Source organism: Chelonoidis abingdonii, chromosome 7 (assembly GCF_003597395.2).
Source record: "Chelonoidis abingdonii isolate Lonesome George chromosome 7, CheloAbing_2.0, whole genome shotgun sequence".
In the NCBI taxonomy this organism is placed as follows: domain Eukaryota; kingdom Metazoa; phylum Chordata; order Testudines; family Testudinidae; genus Chelonoidis; species Chelonoidis abingdonii.
The window spans coordinates 58,674,535-58,701,177 of record NC_133775.1 but is presented as its reverse complement, the minus strand read 5'-3'; the positions used below and the strand labels follow the sequence as shown (position 1 = coordinate 58,701,177).

At 43.7% G+C, this 26,643-nt stretch overlaps 1 protein-coding gene across 3 annotated transcripts in view; it reads right to left on the bottom strand.

Moving 5' to 3' along the window:
- ABL2 (ABL proto-oncogene 2, non-receptor tyrosine kinase) overlaps positions 1-26,643 on the bottom strand; it is a 78,959-nt gene that overhangs the window by 24,094 nt on the left and 28,222 nt on the right. Inside the window, exons 1-3 of one of the 3 annotated variants that reach the window (XM_032796166.2) lie at positions 20,775-21,419; positions 4,427-4,597; positions 575-870 (exon numbers count right to left, since the gene is read on the bottom strand). In XM_032796166.2, the coding sequence (XP_032652057.1) occupies positions 575-870; positions 4,427-4,597; positions 20,775-20,877 (570 nt within the window). In that variant the 5' untranslated portion in view covers positions 20,878-21,419. Of the gene's footprint in view, positions 1-574; positions 871-4,426; positions 4,598-8,404; positions 8,514-20,774; positions 21,420-26,643 lie in introns of those variants that run through there. The other 2 variants (XM_032796165.1, XM_032796167.2) reach the window with 2 other exon arrangements.

The following is a 26,643-nucleotide window of genomic DNA, read 5'->3' as shown; positions in this document are numbered from 1 at the left end:
AGTAAAAACATTCAAATAAATATAAAGGGAATTTATAAATATATTTGCTCTCAGTTTGATAGGGAAATAGAACAGGCCAATACATAGGGTCTACATCTGCAGTAAGAGGCAGGTTGGGAAAGTACAGCTGCTGAAGTGATCGGCTTGTCTAATGACCTCCCCCATGCTTTCCATAATTTTAAAACCAAAACTATTGTAAAGTGCAGTCTCCAACCTCCTTTAGGACCAGTGGAATCTCCCCCAGATATGACATACCACACCCTAATTGTGCCAAAGACAAACAACCATTGATTTAACAAAGTCTTGCTTATTTTCACATACAGACTGTTCCTGCCAGGGCCAATTGAAATAGATCTGTAACTACATCAAACCACCACTATTCTGCTCTCCAGTAACCCACTCAACAAGGACAATTAACAGTATTCTTGGGATTTTTTCCAAAGTGTTATTTCTTGGATTAAGGAATACAGCGTGGACAGACGTTCCCTTTTTTCACCTTTCACTTGTACAAGACAAGATAATAGAGACATCCCCTACTTTCTCTTCCCATTGTGTTCCTTGGAGCGGGCCTTACCTTTCCATCTGCGGTGGTATTGATCCTGTAGTGGTAAACACGCCCCTCGTACCGGAGTGAGATGGACAGCTGCCCTGGGCTGCTCTCACTTTCACGAACCAGGAAACTGCCATTGATGAGACTGCTCAGCAGATACTCTGCTGCACTGCGTGACACGGGCCCATGATACCAGGAATGCTTCTCCAGGCTGTTCACTGGTGTGATATAGTTGCTTGGCACCCATCCCTGCCCATTCTTAGAACATACTTCACTCCATTCACCATTCTGGTTGTAACCCAGGACTCGTAGCTTCTCACCTGAAGATGGGGGCAAGGGGAAAGAAATCAAGTTGAAATCAGGTCAGTCTCCTTTGAGTACACATACTACTACACATGCATCTGACGAAGTGGATATTCACCCACGAAAGCTCATGCTCCAATACGTCTGTTAGTCTATAAGGTGCCACAGGCCTCTTTGTTGATTTTATAGATCCAGACTAACACGGCTACCCCTCTGATACTACTAGTTATGTGAGCCTGCCTTTGCAGCTAGCGAATACAAGTCTTTGGCAAAGACCTTTTAATACAACAGTCCCAAGCTGCTTCATTTAATTTTTAAGTAGATAAAATTAAAATTCAGAAAGTGGACTCATATGAGCTTTTAACCTTGTCATAAGTAGATAGGTAAGGTAAGGGTTAAGTTTCTTTTACCTGGAAAGGGTAACCAAACACCTGACCAGAGGACCAATCAGAGAATTGGATTGTTTAAAAGTCAGGGGCGGGAATTTGTTATACTCGGGGTCTTGTTGTCTTCCCGGCTATGATGTAAACAGCTTTTTTTTCTAATCCATCTTATCTGAAATATTCTACTCAAAAGTCTGTGAGACCAAAGGGAAAAGTAATTCGGCCTCTATTGAGGGCTTTGTGTTTATGTTACAGATGTGGATGCTGGGTCTTTGTGCTTCTCGACCTGTGAGGACAAGCTTCTTGCTAACTCCAATCTTCTTCTCATTCTACTTACAAGGCTGGTAACAAAACGGAACAAGTAAAATCGGCTATGATAGGCTTTGCTTTGTACTTCCTGTGTGTGACTTGCTGGTCTGTTAATTGGCTATTTTTACATAGACTGGGTTATTCATATTTCTTAAGTAGGTGAGCTGTATTATGGTTTATGCAAGTTATGTATTCTGTATTTTCCTTTCTATATAAGCTTTCTTTTTCAAAACATTGTGGAAAGATCTTTTCTACGTAGCAAGCCAAGCTGTTGGTATTTTGCATCTCAATTGTCTGAGGAATTAGAAACGTTACTCTTGGAAGCGAGAACACAGGGTTTCTTGGTACTGCAGGTAGACCAAGGGGCAACCTGGGAGGAGGGGGAGGGTTATTCTCTCCTGTTTTAGACTCCAAGGGATTGGTTCTGGGGGTCCCTCCAGGGAAGGGTTGGGGACACCAGAGAGAGGAAAGGGGGGTCAGGCCCTATCAATTCCTGACCTGGTGGCAGCCTATCAGATCTAAGCTGGAGATTAAGCTTAGAGGACTTTATGCTAGTACCTCATATCTGAACTCTAAGGTTCAAATCGAGGAATTATACTATGACAAACCTAGATTCAGGAGTCCCGGGGGGAGGGGGCGGGGAGAATAGTTTTGACAACCTCAAGGAGCTGAACAGTTAAGACATTATTCCCTAGTTACTCCAATTTGGATACTCAGCTGAAACTTACTAACATGCAACCACATTTCCACATATGTCAACCAGTTCCAGTGCTTCATCTGGTTTGGATTTCTGAAGCAGGGAGCTGATTCTTTCCTAAGAGGTTGGAGGACCCATTCCAGGTTGGAGATCCTAAAACCAACCCTTTTAAAAATTGTTGTACAGCAAGATACATTTTTCTGGCATCCATTGACAATAGTGCTAAGAAACCTCCTTGGTATATTTAAAGAGGCCTTTGATTTCCATTGAGTTGAGGCAGCAGGACAGTGAAATCTGTATATGGGTGATAAAGTTGAGAAGTGTCACTACAGACAGACAAAGAAGCCTGCACATATTACCACAGTAGGACCGTGAGATTCTAGATCTCAGTACTAGTGTCACAGTCCTACCATGCAGTGCTCCTCAGGATGTTCAATTACCTGCCCTCTGTGCCAGCCAAGCAATTTAGATAATTGCTCCTAACGTTCCCAAAATATCTGTGTGCATGTTGACAGCAGTGGTGCTGGGATTAGTTTTCTGTAGGGATGGAGATACTGGTAAAATCAGCAGCTGCTGATGGGAGCAAGGAAGAACTAGTGTTTTGAAAGCTGACAGTTTCAGAGCAGGTGCGGGATCAATTTCCCACCTGCCAAGTTAGTTTGGTCACTAATGCCCAGCACCACCAAGGCTTATGCTAACTGTCCTTCAATCAACGCCCTGTCTAAGGCTGAAGGACATGCAGTGATACTAGCAGTGAAAACTAGTGCTATAGGCCTAACCCAAGAGTTTACTTATTTCTGAAGAAAAATTATGAAACTTCTCACATTGCAATGGGAAGGTTAGGCGTAGGTGATTTTGGAGTATTAGGATGGCAACTAAGGAAAATAAAAACATTGCTGAGCAGAAAACTGATGACTTTCTATCAGTCTTCACCACAGACGTTGGGTAAATTTCTGCCACAGACCTGATATTTTCTGGTGACAAAAATGATTTACTATCATGATTTGAGGACTTCAATGGCTCAGACACAGGTTTGATACAGGAGTGGGTGGGTGAGATTCTGTGGCCTGTGTTGTGCAGGAGGTCAGACTAGATGATCATAATGGTCCCTTCTGACCTTAAAGTCTATGATGGTAATAATTATGCTCATTGGATCACCAACTGAGTACTGCCTATAGATAGTAATCTCTGCAATAAGTTATTTCTCCAGCAGGGGTCCCTGTTACGTAAGTCAAAGAAAAAACACTCACTAGCAAGGCACCAATCTACCTATCAGGAGTTCATGAAAGATCATAATCTACTTCAGCTATATTCACTTCTTCCACTCTCTCTGGTGGAATGAAGTGACAAGTGATTCTAGTACATTCTTTTCTCAATATTAAACCCACAGCTTTAGCATTGAAGGAAGCTACCTATAGTTCTGAAGGGAGAAATTAATGCTGCCATCTTATACCAGGTCTACACTATAAAGTTAGGTTCACCCAGCTACATTGCTCAGGGGTGTGAAAAATCCACATCCCTAAGTGGCAGCCTAACCCAGGGCCAGCTTTAGCAATTGCAGGGCCCAATTCGTAGTCACCTGGTGGCGCTCCAGGTCTTCAGCTGCACTTCGGCAGAGGGTCCTTCACTCACTCCAGGTCTTCGGCGGCACTTGAGGACCCACTGCTGAAATGCCGCCGAAGACCTGGAACGTCGCCGGGTGAGTAAAAGCTAAAAAGGTGCCGATGCCTGGCCCTCTTAGGCGCGGGGCCTGATTCGGGGGAATTGGGCGAATCGGCCTAAAGCCGGCCCTGGCCTAACCCCCAGCATAGACAGTGCTAAGTTGATAGGTCAGTAGAAGAATTCTTCTATCTACTGCTTCTCAGGGAGTTGGATTGACTACAGTGATGGGAGAACCCCTCCTGTTGCTGTAGCGAGTTCTACATCGAAGTGCTACAGTGGCATAGCTGCAGTGTTGCCACTGTCAGTGGCTTAAGTGTAGACACAACCTTAGTGTGAAATACCTTGCCCCTTGTAGAGCGGCAGAGAAACAATAGTCCATGTGAGTCATGCTCTCCCTCTAATTTAGGGCTCTTTGGACAGGTATGTGCCACCATCTTAGCTATCACAGGTCTGTGAATCAACACCTTGATGAGAACAAACTGGAACGACATGAAGATATTGAAAGGGTACAGCACGCCTTACCTTTGGTGATGCTGAGCGTGTTGTCGCCGCTTGCTACAAAATCATAAAGTGCAACAAAAAGATTGGGATCGCTCTCAGTGGTTCCAAGCAGGTTCTCCTTAGAGCTCCACCTGATGGCTTCATTCAGTGCCTGGGGTTCAACATCACAACCATAGGGGCGGTGAAGGGCCTCTGGACAAAAAAGGTGAGAGGAGGGAATTTACTTTATGTACAACAGCTGTGAATGTCAAAATCCAATGCACACACAACAGCGTTGCTGCAGCTTTATGAGCACTGGCTAGAACAGGAAGTATGGATTTTTCAAGAACGGATGTTGTATATCAAGCCAGGCATCAGAAAAACAGCCTGTGCGACCAGAGAATATCGAGCTTGTTATAAAGATATGAAAATATATAGTAACTTGTGTTGAAACTGAAATTCATCAGCCCTTCTTCAAACTCATCCCTACCTTTTAGAAGTTTTTCCACAAGAGAAAGGAACACACAAGTTTCTAAAGGTTAAGTGAGGGTAAGATTGATGACAAATAAATGTTTCATATGATCATTTTACACATTTTTTCCTCCTCTTTAGGGAAGCTGAACTGGAAAGAGTGGCCAGAAACATTAATTAATACTGACATCAAATGGCATGTCTCCATGAAGATCAACTGCTTTAGGAAGCCTAAAATGATACAAATGTTCCCAGAGACAAGCTTGGGACTACACTAGCATTTAATGCAACAATTTATTTTTTTTCTTTTTAATTTAGTGTGTTAGGAATTCAGAGACAGGATGGAATAAGGCATGAAGGAGCCAGTTAACTGAGTAACATGGGAAGAATGAGGCAGCACAGAGTGAGGCCACGTCTAGACTACGCGCCGTATCGGCGCATTAAAATCGATTGTTCAGGGATCGATATATCGCGTCTTATCTAGACGGGATATATCGATCCCTGAGCACGCTTATATCGATCCCGCGCGGTGAGGACGGGTGAGGAAATCGATTTTAGATATTCGACTTCAGCTACATTATTCACGTAGCTGAAATTGCGTATCTAAAATCGATTTTACCCTGTAGCGTAGACCAGCCCTGAGACACACCCAAAAGCAGAAGCTAGTCTGCGCAGACCCCTCAAAGGAGAGAGAGAGCTTAAATGTGCTACAGGATGGGGACAAGGGGAAGCCAGTGAGAAACAAACAGGGAAGGGCCTAGGCATGGTCCAAGCAGCAGGCAAACATTTGGCATGGATTCAGAAGAGGCCAAGACTCAGTGTCAGGAAACCAAAACTTAGGGATTTTCCTGCGATATCCATTCAGTTTTTCCACTTTACTCTCCTTCTCCCCTCCCCCGCCCCCTACATTTTCATGCTACTGTAACAAACATGAAAGCACAGGTTGTGATTGTTAATTTATCCAACATTTTTCCTAGCAGCACTCATGAATAGTTACATACTCTGTTGGTTATGCTGGCAGAGTTTATAACTATCATGAAATCAAGAACATGCTTCTCAGGGGGGCTGTAAACTTGTGTCTGGAGTGACTGGATCTGTATTTGAGGTTTCACAGAAGTTATGTGCTTTGCCAGTATAACCTGCTGATCTTGTGTTTGGTGAGTAATCTACATTTCAGGTCTAACTGAAAAGTTATCACATGCACCAGCAGAGCTCATCGGGCTCAAAGTTATAAGCTCCACTACCAACAAATAAACCTGCAGCTAGGTATTAAGCTAGTGATATTTTCATTCCTAATGTTTTACTGCAGGTGTGCGCAACAGTTTTTGTACATGGATTGCTGTCATCTCATCAATACTAATTGGTTTTAGAGAATACTACAGTACTACACTGGTATCACAAGACAACATGAGAAAATCTCAGTGGATAAATTATAGCACAAGTGCCCATATCCCAGCACAGTTTCTTCTAGCTGGGCATGTATATACACGTCAAATAATTAGCACTGAACTGTTTTAGTGGCAACGGATAGGAGCACCAATTCCTAGAAGCAGCTGTCTTTATGGAGCAAAAATAAATAGTAATTAAATAATGCATTCTTTACACTTTTGTAGTGCCTTCCATCAAAGCCATTCCAAGTCTTTCAGTGCCTTGGGCAAGGTCACACACCAAGCCTCAGACAAAGGAAGTCTCCTGACTCCCAGCGCTCTCTGCTTTAGTGACCAGACTGTCCTCCTTCCTTAAAGGAGCAGAAATGCTGCAAGTGTGTGATAAGGGCTTGCACTCTCTTTAAAGACATTTGTACTTTTGGCCTCAAATTACATTAACCAAGGTGCAAATGTCTTCCTGGTTTCAATTATGCATTTGCTTTAAAGTCAGAGATTTTTAAAAAGTGCACACACAGTTTTCTTTTACAATCAAATATAGTTTAATATAGTTTAGATAAAAAATGCAAGTGTTTCAATTCAAGCCATTGTGGCTAATGCAATGAGCACCCAGCCCAAATTTAAGGAAAGGCTATAGCAGATGTATAATCAGTTACTATGAATCTAGTTGTTAACTTCATAGCAGGAGCAGAATATCAATGCTGCTGAATCAAGCACCACAACCAGTCAAGATCTTCTAGCCTGCCCACATGCAGCTCAGCAGAGGATACTTTAACCAGAGGGAAAGCCCAGACCAAAGGCGGCAGTAGGTATGCCACCTGCTGCTGATTCCATAGCCTTGAACAACACTACCCACATTAAACCATTCGTGGTACTACCCTTAAGGTATGGCTACACTTGAAACGTCAAAGCGCTGCCAAGTGCGAGTGTGGTCGCAGCGCCAGCGCTGGGAGAGAGCTCTCCCAGCGCTGCACGTACTCCACATCCTCATGGGGTTTAGCTTGCAGCGCTGGGAGCTGTGCTCCCAGCAATGCGGTACTGTTTACACTGGCGTTTTACAGTGCTGTATCTTGCAGCGCTCAGGGGGGTGTTTTTTCACACCCCTGTGCGAGAAAGTTGCAGTGCTGTAAAGCGCCAGTGTAGCCAAGGACTGAGTCGCCAGTAGGAATTCAACGCAGATGTGGGACTACCATTACTTCCTTTTGAATGCTTAGGAGGTCTGTGCATGTTCATAAGAGAAGTATTACATACCAAAAAAAGCAAAACTGAAGTAAAAGGTTTGACGTTTGAAGAGTAACTCTCAGCAGTCAGTGAGATTAGAGGTAAAATATTCAAAAGCACCTGAGGGATTTATAAGATTTAACCCCATTTTCAAAAGTGATTTAGGCACATAGCAGCCTTATTTTCAGGAGAAATAAAGGGCAGGAAAAAAACCTGCTAGATGGAAAAAGCTATATTTACATTAGTTGATTGTCTAACTCATCAAGGAAACAATGACATTTATGTATAATAACCCCATAGAGTAAATACTTCATAAGCACTACATTTAGATCCAGGGTAGGGCATCAAACTAGAAACCTCTAGTTTTTAAACTCTAGATCCTTTTAACTTTAAGCTGCATCATAAAATAATTGTTATGGTACTACTGCATTAGTCTCCCCCAGAGTGAAGATTTACACTCTAGAAAATCACTTCTCTTACATACTAATTGCATCATTTTTGATCAAGGAAAAGGGTTGTGTCTCATCCATCCCTTTCCTTTTCCTGTTCTTTGTTCCCACTATAGAATTTACTCCCCTCCTGGCACACTCACTTTCCCGTTCCGACAATTTGCAAGGTACCTTTTTTTTCATGCTACTGTTACTTCTCTTCCCACACAAAACTGAACAGAAAGTTAAAAGAAAGTCCAAAACCTGACATTTTAGAATCAGATCAAACACTAAAGTTCTCTACTCCTCTGAAATAAAACAGGTATAACTGTTCAATATGACAAGTTGTAATAATCCTCTAAAAAAACTGAACAAAAACAAATCCTCAGTCTTCCTATAGCTGATCTTGTACTATAAGGAAGAAAGAGACTTTTGTTTCCTTTCAAGTCCTCTATTCAGTGTACATAGCAACATAGGCACGAAGGGGTGCTGTGTAGCATTTCCATACACTATACCTGTGAAATCTGATAAACCAGAATCAGAGGCTTCATTGCAGAGACAGCAAAGCAGGTTCTCCTCTTTGCCATAATTGCTGGACTGTAGTAGAACCGTTCCCAGGATCATACCGTGCTCGACAGCAAGCAAAAGGAACTGCTAAACACAAGCAGTCTTAGAATTCCACTCCCAGCACAAGTCATTCTATGTGATTACTACTCGCATGACTGGGAACCAACAGGAAAAGCATCACTCCAGGAGCAAGAGGAGTCATCACTGAGAAAATACATTTTGTGCTCTATCTAGCTACTATTGCTAAAAGTATAGTAAGGGTGGAGCTTCTCAATGCACTGTGGACAGTGTGAGGAAGAGGTGGAGAACGGATTGCAAATTGAAACATTTCTGGCATCAAGCAAGTTAGACTTTGTTCCATTAGGTTTAGCAAATTAAGACCATAAGAATCATGATTTCTCCAAGGCAACAGCTAGCTTTCATCCAAATGATCTACCATGTCATCAGTTTAAGGGGGCCACCCAGCTTGAGTCATTTTCCACACCACATGCAACTGCTCATATGCTATTTACAGGAAACGACAAGTAACTACATTAAAGAAACATTAAAACAGAGTGAGTAAGATGTACAAAAGCTAGAGAACTGGTAATCAGTGATAAAAATGTGGTGATGTTGACATTCTGGTCCTAACTCTCACCTTTTAAAAAGACAAAGTATAAACAGCACAGTAAACCTACATTTTTTGTTTATGAATATCCAAGTCAGAACACTTATGTTATTTCAAAAGGCCATTGACAAACTGATTATTTTTAAATTAACTAATTTAAACAAACAAATCATTTTATAGAGCTGCCTTTAAAAAGGAACTTTTGAAATTCCTGTAATTTTTATAAGGGTTTCTCTGCATTCCTTTTGATGTTTGTAAGGATTTAACAACAGCAAAAGAGAAACTAACTGGAGGAGGGGAAGGAGTTGAAACTTACTATACTTAAGGCCCTTCCTTTTCAGTTTTTGTTTTAATTTTTCCAGGAACTGGTGGGTTTTTATTAAAAAAATTTAAAATGGGAGAAAACTGGTAAAAACCAAAAACAAAGGGCAGTGGGCAGGGAGGTGTAATAACCATCTGGCAGCCAAGGAAATCTTTTGCTCCCTGCAGCAGCTCATGGTCTCAGCTGCCAGGACACAGCTCCTTCCCATCTCTCCCCGCCACTGTTCAGAGAAAACGGATGGGGCCATGCTAAAAGGCCAGTCAGGAAGGGAGTGGAAAGCTACAGCCACTGAACACTGGCACCCTTGTTAGACAGAGCCCCCTCTTGACCCTTCAGCCTAGCCCTGCCTGCTTCCACTATGCAGGCTCAGTCCAGCAGGGGAAAAGGAAAAGGACAAGGCTCTGTGGGCCTGTGCCTTCAGCTCCTGCTTGCAGAGAAGGGTAACTGCAGGCTGGAGGTTGCTGTACCTGCACAGTAGTGTAACAAGTTGCCTATTCCTGGCAGCTGAGACCACCCCATAGAGCCCTGTCCACTTCCCCTGCCAAACAGGGTCCCTTCCTGATCCAAGTCCTTCAGAGTGGCCCTGCCCACTCCTGCGTTAAAGGGTTGAGGTTAGGAGGGGGCTCTGTCTGCCATGGGAAGTCACTGTTGATGAGGTGCATCCTTCCACTCCTTGCAGCAGTTGGGCAGTCTTAGTTGCCAGAATCTGGCTCCCTGACTCTCTTGCTCCAACCACTGTGCAAAAGAAGTGGATGGGCCTGCAATTTTTATTTAACTTTTTGGATTGAAGGGCTAAGGGGAAATCAGTAAATATCTAGAATCATAGGACTGAAAGGGACCTTGTGAAGTCTTCTAGTCCAGTCCCATACACTCAAGGCAGGACTACATATTATCTAGACCATTCCTGACAGGAGCTTGTCTAACCTGCTCTTAAAAACCTCCAAAGACGGAGATTCCACAGTGTCCCTAGGTAATTTGTTCCAGTGCTTAACTACACTGACAGTTAGGAAGTTTTTCCTGATGTCCAACCTAAACCTCCTTTGCTGCAATTTAAGCCCATTACATTACATCTTGTCCTGTCCTCAGTAGTTAAGGAGAACAATTTGTCACCCTGCTCTTTATAACAACCTTTTACGTACTTGAAGACTTATGTCCCTCATCAGCCTTCTCTTCTCCAGACTAAATAAACCTATTTTTTTTCAATCTTTCCTTGTAGGTCATGTTTTCTAGGCCTTTAATCAGTTTTGTTGCTCTCCTCTGGACTTCTTCCAATTTGTCCACATCTTTCCCGAAGTGTGGTGCCCAGAACTGAACACAGTACTCCAGTTGAGGCCTTATCAGTGCTGAGTACGGTGGAAGAATTACTTCTCCTGTCTTGCTTACAACATTCCTGCTAATACATCCCAGAATAATGGGGTGGGTTTTTTTTTTTGTTTTTTTGTGGGGGTTTTTTGGGGTAGGGGGAGGTGACAGTTTTACACTGTTGACTCATATTCAGTTTCTGATCCACTATAACCCTCAGATCCTTTTCTGCAGTACTCCTTCCTTGACAGTCATTTCCCATTTTGTATTTGTGTAATGGATTATTCCTTCCTAAGTGCAGTCCTTTGCATTTGTCCTTACTGAATCTCATCCTGCTTAACTCAGACCATTTCTCCAGTTTATCATGATCACTTTGAATTACACTTCTATCCTCCAAAGTGCTTGCAATCCCCCCTAGCTTGGTATCATCTGCAAACTTTACAACTTGGTATTTTCTATGCCATCATCTATATCATTTATGAAGATATTCAATAGAGCCAGACTCAGGACAGATCTCTGTAGGATCCCACTCAATATGCTCTTCCAGCTCCACTTTGAACCACTGATAACTCCTCTCTGAGTACGGTTTTTCCAGCTAGTTGTGCACCCATCTTATAGTAGATTTGTCTAGGCTATATTTCTCTAGGTTGTTTGAGGTCATGTGAGACAGTATCAAAAGCCTCACTAAAGTTGAGATATATCATATCGAGTGCTTCCCCCACCCACAAGGCGTTATCCTGTCAGAGAAGGACATTAGTTGGGTTTGACACAATTTGTTCATGACAAATCCATGTTGACTGTTACTTATTACCTTATTTTCCTCTAGGTGCTCACAAATAGATTATTTGCTCCATTATCTTATCGGATACCAAAGTTAAGGTGACTGGTCCATAATTCACTAAGTTGTCCTTATTCCCCTTTTTACAGATAGGTATTATATTTGCCCTTTCTAGTCCTCTAGCATCCCTCTCATCCTCCACGAGCTGTAATGGCTCAAGGATCTCTTCAGCCAGTTCCTAAAGTATTCTAGGATGCATTTCATGAGGTCCTGCTGACCTGAAGACATGTAACTTGTCTAAGGGATTCTTAACTTGTTCTTTTTCTATTTTAGCCTCAGATCCAACCCCATTTAAACAGATGTTTCACGTGTCAGTCATCCAATCATTTAACTTTTTCGGTGAAAATTCAAACAAAAAGGCATTCAACACTTCGGCCATTGTTAAATGAAGAGCCCTACTTATACTGCAGTTTTTCCCAAGTTTATTGGAGGGAAACCCCTCAGGAAAATGAAACCAACTGTGCCCCTCTAAAAATTTCAGCCATGTTAGAGGCCTATACAAGTTAACTGGCAGATCTCCAGTCCATTTCAACTCCTCTATATTCATCTTCCACACACCTCATTTTAGCTCTTGACAAATATAACACTTCCTCCTCTTTCTTACATGCTTTGCTAAGAAGTGAAATAGTTAAATGTTGACATCAAAGGTATCATCAGTAGCATCTAAATTAGCACTCACTGAAACCATAAAGGAGTGTACTCTCGCCAATACTTTCCAACACCTAGGTGAATGATCAATCAATCCATCTTGGCCCAAGAAGTTTTATCTATGCTGATGAACTATGCACTGCTGCCCAAGCCAAGATCTTGCCTGCCTCAAAGCTACGTTAATATTGGCACTGTGTGGGCTCTCAGTCTATCATGCCAAGAACCAATTTTGTGCAAACCCAGAAAAACAAAAGTAAATCTCCTCCACTTTTGGAATTGTGAGGCCAATAGGCAACTCAACATCATTTGGAATGTGGGGATCACTTACCCACTTCTGAAAGCCTGTCTACCTTGTAGTGATGCTAGACTACACTTTTTCCTTCACGGCACACATGGAGAAGACAAAAGGCAAAGTTAGCCCTTGGAACAACATACTTAGGAAGCTTACAAATTAAAAATGAGGAACCATCCCAGCAACACTAACAGCACTTGTACTTTGCTATTTGACATCCAAATACCCATGTCTGGTATGGGAAAGAGTGGCTCCCACAAAGAAGTTCTATGACAGCTGTCGCTGCATCACAGGATGTCTAAAACCAACAAATGTGATCAGCCTTTATATGTTTGTTGGAACCACTCTGCCTGATATTAGGACTATAATCACAAGCCAAATGGAATAATTACAACAGGTTGAAGAAACCAGATATCCACTATATGGTCACTCTGCAGCAGTCAGACACTTGAAATTGCAGAAAAGCTTCCTAGCTGCAATGGAACCACTTAAAAAAAAACAACAACAACAACAACAGCTACATGACTGGTAATGTGGTGCTCACGGCTCAAAATATTTGACAAGGACATCAAAATGCACATTGACATTGCTGAACACCTTTCCACAGTTGCAGAGAAGGATTGGTCAACCTGAAGTTGTTTAAATCAGCTCTGAACAAGCAGTGGCAGATCAAAAGTCAATATGCAGAAGTGAGACTATTAATGATCCAGACTCATATGACTGTGGTGAAACACAAACCATGGAACATTTGTTGGGTCGTGGAAGAACCAAGCACCACGGAAGATCTCACCAAGGCCACAGACCGAGCCATATCATGTACTCAATTCTAAAAAGACATATGGTCATGGTGGAAGGACACAAGAAGCAGCAAAAAAGTATTAGAGCTTTCCTCCTAAAGAAATTAATAGGAAGGTATAAGCTTACTTTATCCTAATAAATGGGCATGCTAGCTAAAATTTATCACCTGCTAAACCATACTGAGTAAAGCAAGAGCACAAGCTGTTCCGCTGGATTGACAGCTCAGGAAAATGAGCTTCTATCTATTGAATGAACATGATATAACATGAGTATCATTTGCAACTTCCCAGCATTGCCCTATCAACATGCATCAACCCTGACCCAGAGGGACCACTTAGTCTCCATGCTGACTTCTATTTGGTCATGAGAAAACACCAATTTAAAAGTTTTCTAACAGTTCACATCTGGCTTTGGAAAAATAGGGACAACCAAGCCAAATGCCATTCCCAGGTGCTTCTCCCTGGTAGGCAACCAAATGACTCGAAGCAAACGACAGAATTCAGAGAACAATGCATAGATTAATAGTTACAGCAAACAGGCCTTCCACAGAATGATGTTAAAACCTTGCACTGCAACAAATCTACTGAATAAAGCGAACACACACAGCTCAGAGTCACATTTAAGTAAAATGCTTGGTTTGGTATGTAATACAGTTCTATTTATAATTATGCATGAGTAAAATTTATGATTTTTAATTATGAAAACAATTAAGGGGATAAATTATATGGAAAATGCATGAAATTGATGGTATCTTCTCATTTCAATTACTATATGCTCTTTGTTACTACAATATAACAGGGTAGCTTGCCTGCTGTGCCGGAGAACCTGGGGCTAAAATAATCTGACCATTGAATAAACCCCACCTGAGGGTAATGAGGCCCCACAGACAGCCAGGCTTAATTGGTGATAAAGTGCAGCTGAGGAAAGAGTTGAAGTGAGAGCTAGGTAGACAGTTCAGCACAGGAAAGAAAGCTCCTCAGATAGGCAGACCTTGACCAAAACAGGGAAGTCCCAGAGTGGAGTGAGAGACAAGAGGTAAGAAATGGCCCAAGGAAAACCACAGCAAATGTAAAGGCGCAGACCTCGCTGTTTGGTATAAGCCCCTAAAAGGATCATCAAGCCTAGCAAGGGTGCTGTAGATTGAGCCAAAGACTAGCTGAGGAGGAACCCTACAGAGGGTGAAAGGATTTCTTTCTGTTAATGGCATTTTTGGACTTTTAGTTGGGACAACTGGGATGTTGGAAAGGGTGAACTAAAGATGTTGACCTGGCTGCAGGGCTGAGTTACCAGGCAGAGAAAGCACCAGCGCGACCATGGGCAGGGGCGCTTGCCCAGCCAAAGAGCTGTGACACCACACCTGGTTATGAGGGGGCATCTAATGGCAACTGAATTCTGTTACCACTGATTATTTTCGTTGCCTCTAAGATAGGCCTGCACAACATGTGGCCCGCGGGTCGCATGCGGCAAGGTGGGGCTGTCAGGTTTGCCCAGGGCCGGTGCAACCTTCTGGGATTTTTCCTCCCTTCCTTCCCTTTCCCTCACACAGAGTGCAGCACAGCTAATTGGGGACCTAGGCCTGATTTAGCTGCTCCCATTGGCCTCCAGCAGAGTCCCTCCCCTGCTCCCACTTGCCCCCGGTCTCAGGATTGCATTGCAGCACTCTGTGGGGGAGGGGTTGTGTGCTCGACGGGTTGTTTGGTTGGCTCCATGTGGAGCGAGTGGCTGAAGTGGCACGGTGGGGTAAGAGGAATGCTGGGGGGGCAATCAGGGAGCAGGAGAAGGGTTGGCTGGGTCAGGAGTTTGGGGGACAGGGGCCTGTCAGGGGGTGGGGGTGTGGANGAGGCATGGGAGGAGTCAGGGGACAGGGGGAGGGTTGGTTGGGTGGGAGTTTGGGGGGGGGCTGTTGGGGGGTGTGTGTGGAGAGGGAGCAGAGCAGTCAGGAGACAGGGAGCAGAGACAGTAAGTGCCAAGCCAGGGGAGGGGACCTGGGCCAAGACCTCCTCAAGCGCCCCCTTTGGTTGGGGGGTGGTGCAGTTACTGTACTGGTTGCTCCCAGGGCGGCTTCCGTAGTGATGGGGTGGGGGGGTTTGAACTGTCTCTGGGCAGACAGAAAATCCCTGGGGGAGGCGCGCACGCGTGTGTGTGTGTGTTGCACCTGTCCTGCCCCAACTGCTGCCCCCTTCCCTGGCCCTTATCACACTGCCCTCCCCCCCCGACCCCAGGGCTCCCTGCGGCCCCTGTGTTTGTGTGTTGGACAGTCACATCCAATCCCTTCACACTGCCCTGCATTCCCCTCCCTGGCTTAGTTCATAGCCCCAGAAAATTCCTTCAAACTGTCCCCCTTTTCCCCTCCCCTTATTTCATGGGGGGGATGATGAACTGAGCAGGTGGGTGGCCCTGGGGGTGCGTGTGTTGTGTTTCCGGGAGGGCTGGGTGTTGTGGTGTTTTGATGGCATGGGGTGGGGTTTGGCCCTCAGCTCTTTTTCTTTGGAGCAATATGGCCCTTGCTGCTTTACGAGTTGTGCAGGCCTGCTCTAAGGGGAGGCTTGATATGAAGAGACTAAAAGAAAAAGAGCTCTCTGTTTGAATTGGAAAAATATTTCATAGTTTAAAAGAACTTGGTGAGGTAGCTTTTCCTGAGAGCCAAATAAGGGCAAGGGGAAATGTAGGTTATTATTGTTAAAAATTAATTGTAATACCACAGTGCCTAGGTGCCCTTGTCATGGACTGGGACTCTGTTGTGCTAAGAACTATACAAACATGAAACAAAAGGATGGTTCCTGCCCTGCAGAGTTTACAATCTAAATAGATAAGACAGGTAAAGAGTGGAAAAAAAAAAAAAAAAGGTGGAACACACAAGCAGAATGAACAATGTGATGGCAGCAAACACATCAGTTCCACTATTTATTTATTTATGTGGTGGGCTTAGATACGAGGGCATCAGCTAAAGCAGAGGTGGCCAAACTGTGGCCCATGGGCCATATCCGGGCCACAGGACCTTCCTGCCCGGCCCTTGAGCTCCTGGCTGGGGAGGCTAGCCCCCGGCCTCTTCCCTGCTGTGCCCCCTCATCTGCAGCCTCAGACTGCAGTGCCACCAGTGCTCTTGGCATGGGGGCTGCGAGCTCCTGCCAGGCAGCACAGCAGCATGGCTGGCTCCAGCCAGGCGGTGCGGCTGCCAGTCCTGGTGCTCTGAGTGGCATGCTAAGGGGGCAAGGAGGTTGGATAAGGGGCAGGAGGTCCCGGGGGCAGTCAAGGGACAAGAAGCAGGGGGTGTTGGATAGGGGCAGGGAGTGTGTGTGGGGGGTTGGATAAGGGGTATGGAGTCCAGGGAGACCCTCAGAGAATGAGGAACAGGAGGGTTGGATGGGGGCAAGGGGTCCCGGGACAGGGTGGGGGGAGGGGGGGTCAGATAAGGGGCAAGGGGTCCCAGGGGGCAGTCAGGGGACAGGGAGCAGGAGGCAGTTGGATAGGCATGGGAGTCCTGGGAAGCCTGTCAGGGGATGGAGGCAGTCAGGGAATGGTGGGGGTTCAATGGGGGAGAGGTTAGAGGTGGCACGGTCCCAGGAGGGGGTGGTCAGGGGACAAGGAGCTGGGGGGGTGGATGGGTGGAGGGTCTGAGGCAGGCAGTCAGGGGTGGAAAGTGGGAGGGGCGGACATGAGGAAGGGGCCAGGCTATTTGGGGAGGCACAGCGTTCCCTACCCAGCCCTCCATACAGTTTCAGAACTCCAATGTGGCCCTCAGGCCAAAAAGTTTGCCCACCCCTGAGCTAAAGGGACAGGGGATGCTGAAGGGGAGAAGAGGTCAAGGAGAGTGATGCTGAGGCAAAGAGACTGGGGATGTGGAGAAAGCAAAGAAGTTGTGTTTTGTTGTTGTTTTTACACTAAGATGGCTGTCCTCATGTAAAATGGAATAGCTACTGATGTAAAGTCCAAGTAGAGACGAGGCCCTGTAGTGTTTACCTCAGTGTGGCTAGCTGAGGAAAACCTCAGATCGGAGTACAGAATTAACCTTGATCAGCCACACTAAGGTAAACACTACAGGTCCTTGACTCCACTAGGATTTTACATCAATAGCTATCTTGACATAAAAAAAATACACCTTTTTGGCAGTGAAGTTAAGTTTTTTCATCTCATTACTCCTAACTGTACACTGTTGCACTAGACTCAATTCCTCTCTCTCCTTTCTGTCAATACCCTTCCAAACATTGGTAGACTTATATATTCTTTACCTTGCCCCTGCATCCCTTTTGATGTTTCTGAAACATATCATCCTTGTGGCACACATCATTTTTTTGCTTCTTCCCCAATTCCAGACAACTAGTGAACCCAAAATGCCCACAACCAAATACAACATTCCAGCTGCCAGACTTACATCAGGCTCATACAGAGAACCTACAGATCATCAGATTTGGATGTTTTAGGGCAGTGGTTCTCAAACTTCTTTTTTGTGGACCACTTGAAAATTGCTGAGGGTCTCGGCAGACCACTTAATGATCTTTCCAAATGTTGTTTGTACCATTAGCTAACTACTGTAAAGTGCCTTGGATAAAAGCGCTGTATCAAAAAACAGAACAAAAACTTTTTTGTTTGACAAATAAAAGCACACAACTCCAATTTTAATATCAGTAGTCTTACCTTTCTCATGAAATTGATGTGCCCTCTCTCCCTCACTGCAACAGCGTGCGAGCTAGAGCTGGAAAGGAGAGGGGTCTCTCCCTCTCCCGCCCCTGCAGCCCCCAAGCTGGGGATTGGAAGGGGGGACCCCCAAAACCACAGCAGCCACAGAGCTAGGAAGGAGGGCCATCTCTCCCTGGGAGCCGCAGCCCTGGAGCTGGGGAAAGTCACCTCTTTCTCTGTCTGCTGCAACCATGGACATCCCAAATTCCCTCCACCTTGTCTTCTCACCCTACTGACCCCTCCCACCCACCTTCTGTTCCCCCCCAAGGCCACCATCTCACCTTACATGTGAGTCTTCTCCAGGGCTGAGGCACCTAATTAGTAAAGCTATGCGTGCATGGCTCCACTAATTAGGTGGGTGCCCCTTCATTCTCTCCTGTGCGGCCACCTAGGCGCGCACCTTAGAGGAAACTATCCACGCATCACCTGAGTAGAGCTTGTGGACCACTGGTGGTCCACTGACCACAGTGTGAGAACCTCTGTTTTAGGGTTTAAATTGTTCACCAGCTGAAGTCAGGAAGGAATACATTATGAAGACATTGCACCTTGCACTGAAACATTTGACATTGCCATTTTTAGAAGCTCAACTGCAGATTAGATGACCCATTGCTCTTTTCCAGGACAGGAATTCTTAAATTATAATCTTAGTGGAGGTGGTTCATTTATTATTACAGTATAAGAGACTTCATCTTTCTCCCTAAAAACACCAATCACCTTGAAGCACCCTGGAGAGGAAAGGAGTGAATTGTTAAAATAAAAGCACCTAGAGATGTGGGTTTTATTTCAATTTTAAAATATATTTTAAGATGACATAAAAGACTTCCACTTAAATCCCAGAGAGTTAGCCCAGTAATCTAATAGTGGTGTGTCCACTATCATGTAGGAAAGTCATGTTGAAGGTGTCCTGGAAATGCTGTGGAGACCATGTGATCAGCCCATGAAGAAGAAAGCATATCACTCACTTTACCCTTATAATCATAGGGTTGGAAGGGACCTCAGAAGGTCAGCTAGTCCAACCCCCTGCTCAAATCAGGACCAATCCCCAGACAGATTTTTATCCCAGTTCCCTAAATGGCCCCCACAAGTGTTGAACTCATAACCCTGGGTTTAGCAGGCCAATGCTCAAACCACTGAGCTATCCCTCCCCCAACTTCAAGCCAATTAAACTCTGCAAGGAGTTCCATCCAACACCTGTAAGCTAATAACAAATTAGAGGAGAGATATCTTTAGGGCTATCAGAGGCATAAGAATGATTGAAGAAAAAAAGTCAATATTATTGGTAAAAAATATTACTAGAATTGGTAATAAATACTTGCTGCAGTGGGGGAAAAAATAAAGCTAAAAATGACTATTAATATGCAATAATGAAGGCTGTTCTTGAGTGGGAGAAAAGGGAGCAGCAAACATGGTCCACTTGCAGTACTTGCTCTTTGGGTTTCACAGAGCAAAAGTATGTTGGCTATTTGCAAAAGTGATCTGCTTTATGATAGCTGAGAAAATTCGTAATGGCAAATCTATGTTACCACCACACTTGAGCAGCAGCAACATTACAGACACAATGACAAGTTGGGGTAAAAGGAAATATGAAGACACACACAGGCTTGAAAGATAGCTGAGGAACTGTATATACACTTACAATGAGAAATCTAGTACTGTACAGCTACATCCCCATTAGCAGAACAGATTCCACTAAGGCCTTGTCTGCACTACCAGGGTAAGTCAACCTAAATTATGCTACTCCAACTACGTGAATAACATAACTGAAGTCAACGTAGCTTAGGTCGACTTACTGGGTGTCTACACTGCGCTGCGTCTACAGGAGATGCTCTCCTGTCAACTTACCTTACTCTTCTTGTTCTGGTGGAGTCAACCAAAGAGCACTCTGCAGTCAATTTAGCAGGTCTTCACTAGACCTGCTAAATCAACCACCAATGCATTGATTACAGCAGCATCGATCCCCAGTAAATGTAGACATGGCCTAACTCTCAGCAAGTGTGAATTGTAAGGAGGTCTAGGCAAGGGTGCATCTTCAAATATTAAATTATGGTAACATATAACTTCAAAGCGATATTCTGCATATCATGGAGCTTGGGAAAGAGGAAGCTAAAAATAGTCACTTTTGGCATGTGAGAGCTCCTCTTCCACAGAATTCCAAGGTATAAGTCATTTAGGGAGACTTACTACAAAAAGTCAAGTGGTTGTCAACTGTATAATCTATTTCAAAGTGGCTCAAATGAAACTTCAACAATTCTGGAAAAAGATAGTGTGCGCCAATACACATTTCCAGAAATATCAAATATGTAGAATGACAGCTAGAAACAATTCTGGGGGAGGAGACAGACTAGTTTTACTGTGAAAGTACTATCTGAAAAACAATGAACCCACCTAAGACTAACAGAGCTAGAAGCATCAATGCTAACAGAATAGCTATCTGGCAAAGTAAGTTTGTTCTGCAGATATCAAGTAGCAGCTATTCACACCCTCAGAGAATATCCCAAACTATTCAATCTCCTAATCATATTTCAGTGATTTGAAGCAATTCTTTCCAACTCATGATTTTATCATGACTCCTGTAATGTTTGGTATTTTTCTTAGAAGGCCAAACTCCTGGAATAGTATTACTGCATTAGAATCCCAGTTTCTCGTTTTTGTTTTGTTTTTAAGATAAGTTTCTAGCTCTTAGGGTTGCAGAGAAAGGCTTGAAAACATAAGCTAAAGTCTCAAAAAGTCAGAAAGGAAATAATACTAAAATACTATTTTTAAAGTCAATCTCATATTTTTTTTGAGGCATGACTGATGATTTTTCAATGTTAGAGTTTGGCAATACTGCTTACCTTTCTGAGGATATTCCGAGGGCAAAGTTCCCCAGGTGAGCTGATACAATCTGAATTTCCAGTACATCAGTTTAACTCTTAAACACAATCCCAAGATGCTCATTAGCGCAGGACTCACTGCTCAATTCCATCAAACCACAGTGAATATTCAATAACTACCAAGTCTATGCAGTCACTAGAAACACCAATGCACTCTGGCTTTAACAAAGTTTCCAAAAATTCATACGGTGTAGCACCAGCTGCCAAATGCTGTTCAAGATTATAGCTATTTTCTTTGTTTAACCAAAACAGATGTCATAATACCTTTTTTGTTTAAATACAAGAAAAATATTTTTACATGTGAAGTCTTTCAGATGCATTTATAAAAGCAAATAAGCTGAAATTTTTCCTCTCTTTCCAAGAAAGGACAAGCTCAAGCGTGAATACTCCTGCCCCTCAGCCCTGTAAAAATGAGACACCAGGCAATAGCATTAAAGGTTTTTCTGGTTCTCAAGTCTAGAACTTGAGATCTCAATCTGTGAATCTGATATTCACAGCAAAACAACTCAGTCTTCTTTTATGTTGAGTTATAGTTGTGCCAGCTCTGTTTCTCTGTCTTCTCCAGTTTCTGAGAGAACCTTCTGAGTGGAAGAAAGTGTGTATGTAATCACAGATATGCATACATACACACTATATTGAGGTACTGGCTGCAATGTCATTTCCTGTTGGCTAAACCAAGACACTTCTAATTGGCTCAGTTGATGCAGACAAGGGACTCCATTCACAAGCCTGATTCCTGCAGCTGCTAAATGTCCAAGGTATCAATAGCACCCAGACTGCAAGAGGGGAATTCACAGCTCAACTTGGACAGCTTTTCAGTTTCAGGCTTATGTCACCGCATTTGTTTTTTTCAAATCTGTTGGTAGCAGTATTTACTCGCCATACCTTTGCGCCCAGCACTTTAGGGACACAAAGCACTCATTGAAATTACATGAGCTCAGAAAAAAGGTCTTCTTTTCTGGCTTGGAGGTGTAGGTGAAACAGCTTATTAGCTTACCAAGCTTCACTAAAGAACTTAAACAGGTACAAAAAGGTACGCTTGATACTGTGTATGTTAAAAGTAATCAATGTTACACAGAGAACACAAAAAAAAGATGGTGAACAGAGAATTAATCAGATGCCAACTCTGGACTGTTTCTTTGCCAATTACATGTACTAAAATATCAACACTGCTACCAGGGAGTCAGTGGAGGAGGACAAAGAAATTAAATGAGTTGGGATTTGCTCTTCACCCTTAAAAATGTTGAAGACGCAACTCCAAGACCTACTCTTTGAGGTAATAAACAGTAGGTACCACCAGAAATTGAAGTATCAAAAGTAATAGTATTGGAACAAATAGATAAACTTAAGAACAAATTATTACTAGGACTGGATACATCAATGACTTGAGGTGGAAGGTGAAGTGACTGAAGTGCTAACAAACACAGCCATTTAAATGCTCGAGGACAGTAAATGTTTTACCTATTGCTGAATAGAAGTGATTCTGAGAATCACAGAGCAGTTAGCCCTCTTTCAAATATCAGGAAAGCTGGATGAAACTATAATTAAAAATAGAATGATAATTATATGATAGGGACAAGACAGCACCACTTATACAAAGTAAATCATGCCTCTCTAATCGATTAGAACTCTGAAAATGTCAACTAAACAAAGGAGAACCAGTTGACAATTTGGACTTTCAGTAAGCCTTTGATAAAATCTCTTGTTAGTGGCTACTAAGTTAATTAGGTTGTCAGGAAGTCTGAGGTAAAAATCTTATTGCCTCTGTATAAATCCATGGTATGCCCACATCTTGAATACTGCATGCAGATATGGTCAACCCATCTCAAAAAACATAATTAGAATTGGAAAAGGTTCAGAAAGGGGCAACAAAAATTATTAGGGGTATGGAACAGATTACGTATGAGGAGAAATTAATAAGATTGGGACTTTTCAACTTGGAAAAGAGACAACTAAGGGGGGATATAGTAGAGGTCTATACATTCATGACTATTGTGGAGAAAGTAAATAAGGAAGTGTTATTTGTTCCTTCTCAACACACAGGAACTAGGGGTCACCAAATGAAATTAACAGGCAGCAGATTTAAAAACAAACAAAAGGAAGTATTTTTTCACACAACGCACAGTCAGTCTGTGGAACTCTTTACCAGAGAATGTTGTGAAGGCCAAGATTTTAACAGGGTTCAAGAAAGAACTAGATAAATTCATGGGGATAGGTCCATCGATGGCTATTAGCCAGGATGGGCAGGGATGGCATCCCTATTCTCTGTTTGCCAGAAGCTGGGAATGGGCAACAGGAGATGGATCACTTGATGATTACCTGCTCTGTTAATTTCCTCTGGGGCATCTGGCATTGGCCACTGTCACAAAACAGGATACGAGGTTACATGACCCTTGTCTGATCAGTTAATAACATACAGCTAAGATAGCATAAAATCCTCCTTCTGAGAGAGTACTTCCATTACCTAGTTGGCACTGACCAGAAGGACCAATGGAAAGAAGGTACTTTCAATAGTGGGGTGTTACGCGGTGGTGGGGCAAGTGCCCCCCCCCTTAGAGGGGCTTTAAGACAGCCAGAAAGCGGCCAAAGTGGAAGCCAATCAGGGATGGCTGTTCGAGACCAGTCAGGCTGGGCAGAAAGGGGCGATCCAGGACCGGGCTCACCGTAAGCTGCCCAGGAGAGCAGCAGGCAGTCTCTCCAGACTTCAGAGGGGAAGGTCTGCTGAGAGGAAACTAACCTGGGACAGGCAGTGTTGGGCACTCTTTGGGGGAACAGAAGGACTCTCAGTCCAGTACCCTGCCAGGCTGCAGGCCCTGAAATCGGCCAAAGGTGCAAAGGGGCAAGGAAGAGGCCCAGGAAAGAGATGACAAGGAGAGTAAGGAGGGCAGGCATTGCTGCCAGAGGTCCAGTGGGCTGCCTAGTGTAGGGCACCTGGGTCCCGCCTTCCACCTTGGTATTCCACGGCTGTGGAAATGCCAGAGTGGGACTGCATCAGACCCCTGATGAAAGGGTGAGACTTTGGGGTAGGTGCCACGTTGGCGGGGAATGAAAGACGCTGTGTCCCCCAACACCAAAGGGTGAGAATGGACGAGGGCATGCTGGAGCGTATGTCCTGAAGGGAATGCTAGCAGAAGGACAATGAAGGTCCAGCAAAAGAGGTGAGGAATGGATGGCACATCGCACCAGGAAGGGCGCTCCCTATGGACTGACTAATTCCAGACACCAGCGGAGGTGCCAGCGGAGGGAGTCCAACCCGGAAAGCCTTTCTGGTCTCTCTGAGACCAGAAGAGACCAGCAGAGTAATCCAGTTCTACTGAAATGAATACATCTAAAATACAGAAATTGTAAGTAATAGCAAGGAATGCGTAGAGTGGGGGTAGGCAACTATGCATGTGTGCCGAAGCGGCACAACTGATGTTCACTGGAACTAACACGCCAGTTCTGCCACCGTTCGGAGGCTCTGCATTTAATTATTTTAATTGACACTTAACATGTTTAAAGCCTTATCTTTCATCAACAATGTTTAATTATAATTATAGATTATAGTCGATAGTAATTGGTAAGTATCTCAAGCGCCAGGAAAGGGGTGAAGTGAATTGGGGGGATGTTGGGGAAACGGAATCAAGTGGTCCTTTCTTAATCTTTTGTCTAACACACTTGTTGGCAGCATCCACAATGCGAGAGTTTGTGCTTGGGAATTTTACGCTAAGCTGGTAGATCAGCATAGGGTCTTTCTGTGGGTCCCTGCATCGTACGCCTAGAGTTCAGAGTGGGAAGGGAACCCTGACACAATATGGCTGTTTCTATTTCTAGGAATAAAGCCCTAAAAGGTCATGAACAGAAATTTTTCCCCTACACCTGGCAATCAAATCTGATACACTAATTTTTGTATTTCTGGCTTTCCAGAATTTAAGTTTAGGCCACTTCAATCGCAAGAGCAAGAGGTCAACACTGAGAAAACCTTAGTCTGTTAATGAAGTTTGGCATTTAATAAATTAAGTGGGGAAAGGAGCTACGGGTAAAGAAAGAGCCCACCTAGGTGCTGTAAATGGTGTCAGTGTATGGGAGCAGAGCTACACTGCTAATCAAGCTAAGATCTGGCCCTAAGGAACAATATGGCACAGAAAGACAATCATGCACGTTCCAATAATCACTCGAATTCTTGGCTGCAGGTACATGTGAGTGTGGCAACTTGTGATAAGTATTACATTGTGCGTCAGGTGATGAGAACCGGATGAGTGCGATCGGTAGGTCCTGTGATGGTGTCAACGGGGTAGAGATGCGAGAGTGGCACAAATTCCGTGCAAACAAACCTAGTGCACGTGCCGACACAGCGCACACCATCACAGGACAACCCAGATCAGCCACACATCACCAGTTCATGCATCGGACGTACCAATGGTAATATAGCCCATCATTATGCCAGCAATGCCCCGCTGCTATTACATCTCGTCCAAACGACAGTCCCTACGGAAAAGGAAATGGTACACAAATCAGATATATAGGAATGGCAGTACAAACATGTAGGAACACTGATTCCTGGACACACAACAGAGGTTACAGTACCATCTTGAGCAACAAAACTTCAGGACAGACTTCAAAAAGAAACTGCTAACTTTCAGTTCACGCAAATTGACACCATCAGTCAGAATTAAACAAGATGGGAAGGGCTAGCCACTACAAAACTTTCTCTCCTTTGGTGTCACATCTCACGACTAGAAGAAGGCCCCTCACCTCCTTCTAATTGAATACCGTCAATTTCTAGCCTGCTTCTCTTGAAGGCTAGAGATACCGCCCCTGAAATTTCCCCTATGCATCGACGAAGTGGATATTCCACCCACAAAAGCTCATGCTCCAATATTTCTGTTAGTCTATAGTGCCCAGGACTCTTGCGGCGTTTCCAAATGTTTAAAGTACAGTATGGTATACAGTAAAATTCATTTAGAGATGTTAAATCTTTATGGATTTCAAATTTCACTGGATATGCCCCAAAATAATGTTTCTGCTTTTCTTATTTGTTGGACCAATCGATTCAACTAACTAGCAAAACATTATATTTTTACAAATTTTTTCTCTCACTCTCTCATTTCCAACTCATTATTTTTGTCGAGGAAGCTGGAGAAGAAATTTGTGAATCAGGGAGGGCAAGAGATGGCATGGAGGAAACTGTTATATATAAAAGATTTGTCAGCTGGGCTGAGTTTTCACCTTTCATCCTGGATTTATGACGATACAATGCATGATTGTTACTGCATTACACAGTGGCTATAAAGACACAGTTTTGAAGACAGCTTGTGGTGGTGTATGGACAAAGATTTTAATATCCAAAAAACAACAAGGAGTCATGGCCCTTTAAGACAAAAGTTATTGACATAAGCTTCATGTAAAAAACTCACTTCTTCAGATATGAATTGAAAGTACAGAGCAGGCAATATAATGACAACTGAAGAGAGGAGTAACAAAGAGAAACAGCAGAACAAATCCTTTGCAAATATCACGTTAATCTGGCTTAATAGGGCTGGGAGTGCTGCTTCATTACAGAAGCAACTTGCCTTCCTGGATTGACATCTCCTCATCTATTACTGGGAGGACACATCCACACGACGAATGGGCTGTTAACCAGTTCTTCACTTGTTGAGCCAATCTCTAAAAAACTCCACGATTTAAAATTGTCAAGATGAAATCCACCACAATCCTTGTTAAATTGTTCTAGTATTAATTATCCACTGTAAAAAATCACGCATTATTTTCCATCTGAATTGGCTATCTTCAAACTTCCCGATTGATCGTGGAACCTTTCTCTCTACTGAAAGGTATTGTCACTGTCTGG